This window comes from Rhinolophus sinicus, linkage group LG06, assembly GCF_036562045.2.
Source record: "Rhinolophus sinicus isolate RSC01 linkage group LG06, ASM3656204v1, whole genome shotgun sequence".
NCBI lineage: Eukaryota > Metazoa > Chordata > Mammalia > Chiroptera > Rhinolophidae > Rhinolophus > Rhinolophus sinicus.
In genome coordinates, this window is record NC_133756.1 from 71954468 (window position 1) to 71965683 (window position 11216).

The window sequence follows — 11216 nt, forward strand, 5'->3', positions numbered from 1 at the left end:
TAGTGACTGTAAAACATCTTACAAGTCATCAGTAGCAAAGATTTATTGCACATAGTATGTGCTCAGCACTTTTCATGCAATCCTTCACACTTAATCCTCACAGAGCCCTGAGAGGTGTGCACATTTATTATCCCTTTTGTAGTGGGCTGAAAAATGGCTCCCAAAGATAATCATGTCCTAATCCTAGGAACCCTTGAATGTTACCTTTTTTTTTGGCAGAAGAGACTTAGCAAATGTTATTAAACTAAGGATCTTGAGATAGTGAGATTATCCTAATCACAAGTGTCCTCATAAGAAGGAGGTAGAGGGAGATTTGACACAGAAGAAAGCAATGTGATAGCTGAAGCAAGAGGAATATGTTGTTGGCTTTGTAGATGGAGGAAGGGGCTGTGAGCCAAGGAATGCAAGGAATGCAGCTGTAGGAGCTGGAAAAGACAAGGAAAGATATTTTTCCCTAGAGTTTCCAAGGGAGTGTGGCATTTGACCAAGTGAGACTGACTTGGGACTTCTGACGTCCACAACTCTGAAAAAATAAATGAGTGTTGTTTTAAGCCACCAAGTGGTAACTTGTTACAGCAGCTCTAGGAAACCCATACACCCACTTTATAATCAAGGACAGGAGACTTAGTATATTGCCCAATGGTTGGATGAATTTGCTGATTCCAGGCGCCAAATCATATCCCTCGCACTGCCTCATCTGTTGTATGTGTCCTGACCTTCCCTGACTTTATTATTCCCCTTCTTCCCCCTGCCTTACCCTGCTTCTCCCAGTTCATCCTACCGTCATGTGTCCTTTTGTAATCTACCTTATGTCTTGTTGTGATAGAGGGAGCATGTAAGTAAATACATTGGTGCACATTTATTGTATGTGCATGGGGTGAGGTCCCTGGGCTTCTTCTAGCCCTGAGAATTGTTTTATGGTTTAATCAGAGAAAGGCCCCCAAATGATTTTGTTTCTGCTTTCCTTTTGTAAAGACCATGGTTCTCTTTTTTACTGCAGCACTAACAGTTGGACAGAGCAGGACTTCTGCTTTTTCAGAATATTTTGCTCACTTCCTGGTCAATATTCAGAGCTCAGCAAATGCTTCTGAGGTTCTTTTTTCCTTCTCAAAGATTTTTGTATTACTCAGAACAGTCTCTAGCCTAAGACTCCCCTTCCCACTAAAATTATTAAACAAAAAGAGAAGAGAGAAATGAAACACTAAACTCAGAAAATAATGGATCCTTTGTTTTGTCAGCTGACCCTCCCATGTCCATGTGCATATTGGAATTCTAGGAGCCCCTGATGTGCACTGAAGATGTCCAAACATCAGGGCTGGGCAGAGCATCACAACATGTAGCCTCTGTGCTGTGTTATCAATGTAAAGGTCATGGGGTCTGTCCTCCCGTGAATCCAGCAGCTGAGAAAGGACTGTCTCCATCTGGAGAGGGCTACACAGACAATGGCTATCAAAACAGGAGGCAGGGCCCATTCCTAGAGAAGCTCCCAGAACTTTGCTCACCTTTCTGTTAACTCCAAGTGTTCCAAAGACTCTGTCTGACATGAAGGCTGTTGAAATGATGCTGGTTCAGGCTCTCATTGTTTCTTTCCTGAATTATTGATTCTACAAGCTACAAACTCTGCCTCTAGCCTCAAACAGCTTTCAATCTAGTATCCACACCCCTACCCATTACTTGAGGGGTTTTCCAAAAGGCATCTTCCTCATTGCCAAAGAGATGCAACCCAAACTTGTCTGGGTCTCCTGTTGCCTCAGTCAGAGAAGCAGAACCAATGGAATTACATATGGAAGTACATATATATTACATATGTTTATATATATATATATTCTGGAAAGAGATTTATAATGAGGTGTAGGCTCCCATGATTATGGAGGCTGAAAATTCCCACAGTGTGCTGTCTGAGAGTTGAAGACCCAGAAAAGGTGTGGTTTGAGGCCTGAGCACCAGGAGTGCTGCAAGCGGGACACAGAGTCCCGCTCAGCGGTCAGGCCCAGAGTTATTCTCCCTTCCTCTACCTTCTTGTTCTATCCAGGACCTTAACAGGTTGGATGATGCCTATCCTCATTGGGGCGGGGTGGGGGAGGGTGATCTGCATTACTCAGTCCACTGATTCAAATGCTAATCTCTTCTGGAAACACCCTCACCGACATACCCAGAAATAATATTTAACTAGCTATCTGGACATCTATTAACACAATCAAGTTGACACATAAAATTAACCGTCACACTAGGGCTCTGCCCACATTTCCACCTCATCTTTCAGCCTGCCTTCCTGTTCCAGCCCTTCCTCTGCTCCCTGAACTCTCTGCCTGCTCACATCTGCCTCCTTCATACATGCCATTGCCTCCTTCCCGCTCCCCACTTCTATTCCACTGGCCTTGAGACAAAACTCTAGACAGCAGGAGATTAAGAGCATAAGCTCTGGAGTCAGACAAGCCTTGAATCAATTCATTTTAATTGCATAAATATTTACTCAATGCCTTCACCAGAGTTGTAATTCTGCCACCGTTGCTTGTGTGGCCTTGGAAAAGTTACCTGACGTCTCTAATCCTCAGTTTACACACCTATAAAATAAGAAGAATGCATACAAAACACTTGGCATGGTGCCTGGCACATATAAATCTTTCATGAACATGAGATGTTATAGTTACTATTTTATCACTCTTTAAGGTTGAATTCAAACTTGATGACCCTTCCCCCAACAGATTTGGTCTCCAGTCTCACCCTCTTCAACCTCCATGTCTCCTGCTGCACGATGCGTGCCTGTATGCCAGCTCTCCACACAGAGCACTTACCCTGTTCTTTAATTATCTGACCTCCCCACTACTCTTGGATGAGAACTGCATCTCCTCCGTTCTTCTTTTCTGAGTACCCGGAGCAGGGCTTGTGCCTGACATTCATGGACTCCTTGGAGCAGAGAGAGGAGATCTCCCCAGGATGGCTGGTGCTATGCTCTTGTTTAGTCCCTGTTGCATCCGCTCCTCTGGCCACTCCTGGCAGCCACTTGAAAGTCTGTGCCAAGCTTGGCTGTAGGCTAAAGGCTGGTCAGGGAGCTGGACCAGCCATGGCAACCTTTTATGGACTGATGAATTCGAAAAACAAATCTCGAGCAGTCCATTCATCTCATGTCTTGCTTCTCATCCTACACCTAAAATGAACAGACGCCAGCAGAAAGCCTCCCATTCCCATGGGAAGAGCAAGAGTAATGAGATCAACACATCAGCATCCAGCCATTCATTCTCTTTTACATTAAGAAAACCCAAAAATGTTTTGTGCACTTTAATGTTCCATGTTCCTTCTTTTTAAAGGAGTAAAGTCAAGTCAGACAAATGGCCCAAAAGACCAGCCTGACTGTCTAGATATCTCTGAGGCAGCTCCTTGGGTGACAGTTGTAGGGATCAGCTATCTGCTCAAGTGTAGCATCTCCCCCACTCCCCAGCTCATAATGGGGCCAAGTCAGATGCTTAAAGGGCATCTCCTTTCCACTTCCTTCAGTCCAAACAACACTGCCCCCGTGTACCTCCACAGCGTCATATTTCACAATGGCATGCCTTTTCAATAGCCTGAGCCTCTACTCTTCATTCCAGATGTGATCCTGGGGTTAGGCTCATTTCTCCACACTCAGGCCCCTTAATGGACTGAATTGTGTCTCTCCCACCTCCAACTTCATATGTTGAAGACCTAGCCCTCAGTATCTTAGAATATGACTGTATTTGGAGAGAAGGCCTTTAAAGAGATAATTAAGGTCAAATGAGGTCATAAGGGTGGGTCCCAACCCAATAAGACTGGTGTCCTTATAAGAAGAGAGAGGCACAGTAAGAATGTGTGGGCATTGAGGAAACCATGTAAAGACCCTGGGAGACAGCCATCGGCAAGCCAAGGACAGAGGCCTCAGGGGAAAGAGCGCTGCTCTCACCTTGATCTTGGACTTTTAGCCTCCAGAATTGTGAGAAAATAAATTTCTGTTGTTTAAGCCACCAAGTCTGTGGTATTCTCTTATGACAGCCCTGAAAGACTAATATAAATCCCAAAGGGTTGGTTCAGACACTGATTACTGCAGTTCCCTACATTCTGTTCATTAGATTGCAATTTCTGTTGGTTTATCTCTTTGTCCCATTGGGGTAACAACCATGGTTCATTCACTTTTGTTATGTTTTGCACTAGAGAAAAAGCAGGAATTAATAGCTGCCAGATGAGATTTTGCCTGGTAATGAGTAATGCTGTTGCAACAGAAGCTCCAGGAGTGTCATAAGGACGTGAATCTTCTCTTTGACACAAGTGATCTTTTCACTCAACTTGCAAACTAAAGAAACTGTCCAGGGGTACAATTTTGTTTTTTGAGGGGGGGGGGGTTTGCATAGAAGCATCTTTTCCTAATTTTGAACTGGCGAGGTTTCATGATTTGGTGCACTCATTGGTCATTTTGTTATTTTTCAGGCTCTGTGGTATTAGTGAATTGCTATATTTAGAATCTCAAAGTCTTTTTCTTGTTATTTTCTTGGCTCTCTTCAGGCTCTTCCCCACCCCCACCCGTCCTTTCCCAAGGACTCCAAATGGCCCTCACACACCTGTTACAAATAGAGAAAGTGTCTAGCCACTTGTCCCCTCACCCTTCACGCACCCCAACTAAACGCTACAGCAGCCCACATGGCCTCACTTTCCCTCAAAACACAAATGGATGTTTTGAAAGACCTTACCACAGCTCTGGTAGAGTACTTTCAAGCTCCCGTCCTCGCAGACTGTGTGTGTGGGCCAGGCTTGGCCACCATCACCGTTGGGAGAAATCAGAGTCCAGACGAAGAAGGCAGCCATGAAACCTTTCATGGTGAAGGCCTGTGTGTGACCAACTGAAAAATAACAGGCCCAATGAAAAGGACTTTCAGGGTGGTTCTTCCTCACCCCTCATTAAAGGGTGACATGGTCAGTTTCACTTCTCATATTTTATGCTCCTGTGGAACCACTGTGAGAAGCAAAAGGCAGTTAGCAGAGGCATTTGAATACTGTTCCTTCAGGACTTTGAATCAACCGGATGAGGCTAATTTGAATCAGAGGTAGGTTGGATGTTGACTTTCTGCTTTCATAGGGAAAATACTAGCAAGTGATGCATGACATTATGCCTCAGGTCCCCGAAACAGCTCCCCTAAGAGCCCCCACCCCAGATGGAGTGGTGAACTCAGGAAAGGTAAGCCACAGGCCACCATGTGTTTTCCATCAGTAGGCCCCTGTGTCTCTGCAGGCCTCTGATGTGGCTGTGGACCCGGGGCCTGGTTAGGGCTGGCAGGCAGCACTGGGCATTTGGGAATGAAGTTTTTGCACTATTGGCATCTTTCTTGCCTTTGGTTTCAGCTCCACTCTCTGGATGAAGATGTCAGCAGTGACGTGTGCAGCTGCGAGAACAGGGTCTTGTTCTGGGAGCAGCAGAGGTGGTCTCTGGAGATGAGGTGGAGGGAGTAGCCCTGAGAAGTGAGCTGTGTTTTGTTCCTGGGTTCAGTTTGGTAGATGGGGAAGTGAGGTTCTCCCTTTCAAGAGTGGGGGTTTAATTGTTTCAGTCATTGGCGGGATTACTAATGTTACATCTCATTTTCTTTTCAAAGCCAAGATTCTGTCCCCCTGTTCTCAAAGCTGTTGTCCTGCTTCAAGACAGCAAGGTTTCTGAACTCTGATTCCCCACTCACACCCCACGTCCACCTTAGCTGGAAAGAACCAGAATCAGGGCTAAGGCCAGCAGATTTTAGAAGTAACAGAGTACACTGTTTCCCCTGAACACACTAGGTAAATTGACCATTTCTACTGATGGCTAAATAAGAATTAAACTCTCTTCAAAACTTTTTTTGAAATGGAATCTAATTACCAATAAAGACAAACAAATATTTTGACATAATCAATGGAAGCTTTGTATTTCTTGAGAGACATCAAGGACTAGTCATTTGGGGAAGGGGCAGGAGGGCAGGTCTGGATTGATTTTTTTTTCCTCCTAGGTACTTGTCGTGTGGGGCGGCCTGTGGGATCTCAGCTCCTGCTCCCCACATAAGAACACAGGATATGGTGAGGCCAAAAAGGAACACCCATGGAGCCATAGGTAGGGGAGTCATACCACTATAGTCTCACTGGAGGCTGGAGTCACCTGACGGGTGACCTGCTGTCTGCTTTTCTGCCAACCAACCGACTCCCCTCTCCAGCGCAGCTGTGGCAGTTATACCAGTGGCCAATTGGCTAACCGTCTACAGCTGACGGTCAAGTAGCCACAGCCGACAGCCATCTACTACCCGAGCCAGCACACCTCCACGTGAGGCTAAGAGCCTGGAAACTGCACTCTGGCTCTGTCCCCACAGTACTCATCTGCAAATAAGTTCAGTAATGTTGACTTTCAAGCAGTCATTCTCAAAGTATGTTTTTGGACAGTAGCATCAACGACAAACAGGAGCTTGTTACAAATGCAAATTCTTCAAATTCTTGGGCTATGTGCAAGACCAACTGAATCAGAAACTGTGGGGTGGGGTCCAGCACTGCATATTAATGAGAGTATGACACATGCACAAGTGTAGGAACCACTGGTATATCTGTTACACATATATACTCTGTGCCCCCCAAATTAAGACCTAGTCGGACAATCAGCTCTAATGTGTCTTTTGGAGCATAAATTAATATACGACCTGGTATTATATTATATTATATTATATTATATTATATTATATTATATTATATTATGTTATGTTATATTATACCTGGTCTTATATTATAGTAAAATAAGTCTGGGTCTTATATTAATTTTTCCTCCAAAAGACGCATTAGAGCTGATTGTCTGGCTAGGTCTTATTTTCGGGGACACACGGTATATCAGATATACTGTCAGGCTCTGATATTAACTTCCATTACCTTAGCAAATTGAGTTCTGGTCCTATTCAGATTTCTCTTCTACTTTTTCTCAATAATCCTATTCCTTTACTTCTCAAGCTGCTCTCTTTTCACAGAGGTTAGCTTGGGAATGGTGCTTTCTTTTATTGAAGGGTAAAAATGTTATTGTTAGGATGACTGTCACTAAAAGTGTTTTTAAGAGGAAAGCTCATGTTTAAGGAGAGATTAAAAATAAAAGGTGAAGTTCTGAGGGCAAGAGTCCAACTATATAAGGAATTAAGAGTGAAGCTACTTCACATGAGGAAATAAAATGGACTAGGGTTTGCTTCAGCGAATAAGGGAGTAAAAGAGAAAGGAGTGAAGGGAAGAAGGAAGGAGAAGTGAGCTGGTGAAAGGGTGCTGCTGGGTAGTGTGAAGTGGCCTGTCTGCAGGTGGGACAAGCTGAAGGTCTTTTAAGAACAAATCCTAAATTGTTTGCTGTGTGGAGTGCTATGTGACAGCCCTCTCCACTCTGTTACCCACACTAGTTCAGTAGAAACTTATACACCCCGAAATGCTGTGTGTGTGTGTGTGTGTGTGTGTGTGTGTGTGTGCGCGCGTACTTAAAAAAAGGCAGAGTTTCATGTCTGCATCACAGAATTATAGGAATACAGCTCTCTTAGAATGTAATTCAGTCTTGGGGTGACACTGCACTTTCACAATGCATGGAAGGGGCTTTAGGCCAATTTTATCTACATTTCACATACCAGCAGATGGCAGATAACCTTGTTTGTTTGCTTGCTTGTTTGTTTGTTTGTTTTAACACTAAGCACTGATTATATAGCATTCTTTATCACCAATAGCAAATTTGTTTTCATTATCATTTGTGTTCAATTATGGCTGCTTCCTTTAATAGTCCTCAGGTATTTATTACACTAGGCAACAATTTCCTTTTGTGTAGCACGGCCACTTTGCTCCTTTTCTCTGTGGCCTGTCTCTGTGTTTCTGCTACAATAGTGGGAAAAGACAGGTTTGATCTCTTTTTGCTTTTGTCTTGTAGGTTGAGGGCAACCTAAAAATAGCTCCCCTCGTGTGTAGAAGTCAGGAAGCCATGCTCCTTCCTGCATAACACCATTTACTAGTCCCCTGGGCTGACTGCTGAGGTTTCACTCTTTAACTCTTTTCATACCCACTATTATGTGTGCTACATGAATATCCAGCCTCCTGAGCTTTTCAGTAAAATCTTTCCACAATCTCCCAGACTTCTGGAAGATTCACCCCCAAGAAAGTGTGAGATGCCCAGAAAACCCTTTAGATTGTTGATATCATGTATTATGTGTATGCATCTGATAGAAAAGTGTAGAAACAGCCTGCTCTCTGCAGAAAACAGGGAAAACTTCATCTACTTGTCTATTCGCTGCAGATTCATTCACTCATTTATTCTGCAAATATTTATTCCAACATGCCAGATACACTTCCATGCATCAGGTATACAGCAAACAAAGTCCCTATTTCCAGAGAGCTTACTTTGTATGGGGAGGAGACAATCAACAAATTTGTTTAGTACAATTGTTTAATAAAAGATGAGACCACTTTTTGAAAAATTGCTTGGGTTTCACATAAAAAATTAGACTGAGCTTTCTGAATTATTTTCAGAAGACTATTGCATGTATACACTAAACCTTTTTTTTTTTTTTAATTTACCCCAGGCTGGTAGTTCATCAGGGCTTTCAAATAACTATTTGCAATAATAGACAAACTGTAGCAAGATTGTCTGAAGTACTGTCACCTCCAATTTCCTTATTATTGCCCCATTTATTATCATTATTAATGTTTATTTATTCTGGAGATATAATATGCAAAGTACTTGGTTCCTAAACGTGTCTATTAATTCTATGACAAACTACAAACAGAAATGATTTTTTGTTTGTTTGCGGAACACGTATGTTGGGCCAAGAAAGAGGTCAGCTTTATAGATCAATCTGATCAATTTCCCAATGATGAAAAGGGCAACAAATTGCAGTATCTGAGTAAGGCAAAGAAACTGCTCTGAGAATCTGAGAGGGCAGGTCTAGTCTAAAAGGACTGATGTACATTTTCTAAAATTTCTCTACAGCCTGGGAGAAATTAGCAACTTGTAGCTAAAGCTCTCTGAAAATTGAGATGTTCTCAAGATTTCATTCTGTTAAGATTTCAGTGATTTTAACAAGCTGGAGGAAAAGCATTGAGGAGGAAACCAGAAACGTGGTGAAGCATGGAGAGCTCCTTTATGTGATGTGAAGAGGGGCACTAACTTGCTGTGGTAGCTTAAGCCCTAGGCTCAGGCTTCAATATACACTTCCGGTTCCAGCTGGTTCTGGTCATTATGGGATCTGCCCTTGTCACATTTGAGCCAACTAATTGATACCATATCCTACTGGACTGGCAGGTGATACAATAAAATAACTTACCCATTGTTTGCATCAGACACCAGGGTATTTTCTTGAGTTCTCTCTCCGGGTGGTGGCTGTGGGATCCACCTAGAATTCTTCTGAAAAGGTGTCCAGGAGAGCTTTCTATTCCCTGAAGTAATAAGCTTACTCAGCAGTAATGTTGATATATAAATGATAATCTTTGAAGTAGCCTGTGGTTTTCTTTGGTTTTCTTTCTCCTCTGGAATAAATAAGAATAACTAAATGTGCTGGACCCTTATTATGTGCCAGGCAGTCTTCTGAGGACTTCAGTACATATTCCCTCACTTACTTAATCCTCACAACAGCCTTATAAGGTAGACAAGGCTCCATGATTTCCCATCCACAATTTTGAAATACCAAAGTCTTGAAAAAGAAAAGTTTGTGTTTTTTTTTTAACTCTTTTGGTGGAAAAATCTGATTTAAGCTGATGAGACTTTATGGAAATATTTCACTGCAGAAAAATTAATGTGATTGATTAATGGGTAATGGGTTCTGCACCAGATCCCACTTGGGCCGTTATAAAATGTAAACCCTATTACCTTTCTAAAACAAGAAATTCTGAATTTTAAATACATTTGTACCTAAGGATTTCAGTTAAGGGATACTAGACTTGTTCTACAATGATCCTCATTCTCCAGATGAGGAAACAGAGGCATAGTTAGTAACTAGTCCCAGGTCACACATGTGACAGAGCCAAGTTGAAAGTCAGACAGACTCTGGAACCCAACTTCTTGATTAGACAGAAAAACAGCCTCTTTCCTACTGTGCATTTATGCTTACTTATCCACCCTTCTAGTGAGATCAAAGCAAATTACCCCTGCTACTTAGAAACTGATGGGACTTGGCCTTTGTAGCTTCAAATAGCAGTCTTGACCCACACTTCTCTCTCTGTCAGAGAAGAATTTCAACAATGGGGAGACAGATACTGGGGGAGGGGCAAAGAGGGGTATTGCAAAGAGAATGGGTTTTATAGTCAGATAGGTTTTAGTGAAAATACTGCAAGTCACACAACCACTCTGACTATAAGTTTCTTTATCTTTCAAAGTGTCAATAATAACCAATAAATGGTAACCATTTCTATCAATATTTTTTATTTTTAAAGGAAACCAGATACTGGAAGAGGCCTTGAGTGACAGGCTCAAGAGTTTCTCAATAATCTAGTTTGCAAACTTTGCCCTTCAGTCAAACCCAGGCCCTGGATCCCATGACAAGGTGACTAAATGGATGAACTTATGTGGGACATGAATGTCTTCTGATTATAAGAAATATCTTCCCACTAGAAATGTGAAGTGACGATGTTAAACAGTACCGTGAAAGTTCAGAAGAGAGAGGCCATGGAAGACGGCCAGTGCGAGGATGAGCCCCTGAGGCAGTCTAATGAGGGCACCGCTCCTGTCTCCACTGGATGCTGCTGAAGCAAAGGGTCAGACGACTGCATGGCAAGCCATTTAATATTCAGAAGTTGAGCTCTTTGCTTTCTCTTTGAAGCTTGGATGTGTTAGCTCCAATTGTAAGGTTATTGACGAATAAAGCAGGAAAAAAACACACGTTGTACTATTCAGACAAATGGCGCTTTCCGTGACTATGGTCTCTGCTCACCTGAAATTTAATTGTGTTGAAAAGCCATGGCCCTGAGTTTTCACTTCTTGCTCAAAAAACTGGTCTTTCCTCTGTTCGCACTTTTGAACTCCAAGATTGGAGACTACCCATCAGGTAGTTGAAATCACTTGAAAACAGTCTCTCCATCACCAAGTGCTTTCCATTGCACTGTGTGAGGATCTTTCGTCTTGTCATACCTGGCCATCCCTACCGCCACCACCCTAGCTAAGGGCTACCATGGTCTCCCAGGACCCACCGGGGCCTCCTCTCAGAGTCCTTCTCCAGTCAGCACCAAGATATCTGCTGAGATGCCATAACGCTTCAGTGGTA

The 11216-nt window shown here is 42.9% G+C and overlaps 1 protein-coding gene and 1 long non-coding RNA gene across 6 annotated transcripts in view; one reads left to right on the top strand and one right to left on the bottom strand.

Annotated features, from left to right (window-relative positions):
• The window catches only part of LY86 (lymphocyte antigen 86), a 64519-nt gene extending 59575 nt beyond the window's left edge, over positions 1-4944 (bottom strand). For 2 of the 3 annotated variants that reach the window (XM_074335271.1, XM_074335268.1), the window contains exon 1: positions 4698-4851. In XM_074335271.1, coding sequence (XP_074191372.1) covers positions 4698-4824 — 127 coding nt within the window. In that variant the 5' untranslated portion in view covers positions 4825-4851. Of the gene's footprint in view, positions 1-4697 lie in introns of all 3 variants that reach the window. The other variant, XM_074335270.1, reaches the window with a different exon arrangement.
• LOC141572155 (uncharacterized) lies at positions 4915-10832 on the top strand. Of its 3 annotated transcripts, XR_012497336.1 has the most exons (5): positions 4934-5051; positions 5347-5463; positions 5595-5772; positions 5979-6079; positions 10390-10832. It is a non-coding gene; the product is annotated as an uncharacterized LOC141572155 (long non-coding RNA). The 3 variants fall into 3 exon arrangements; XR_012497334.1 differs by lacking the exon at positions 5595-5772 and having other exon boundaries at positions 4915-5051; XR_012497335.1 differs by having other exon boundaries at positions 5347-5772.
• Positions 10833-11216: the final 384 nt, after the last annotated feature.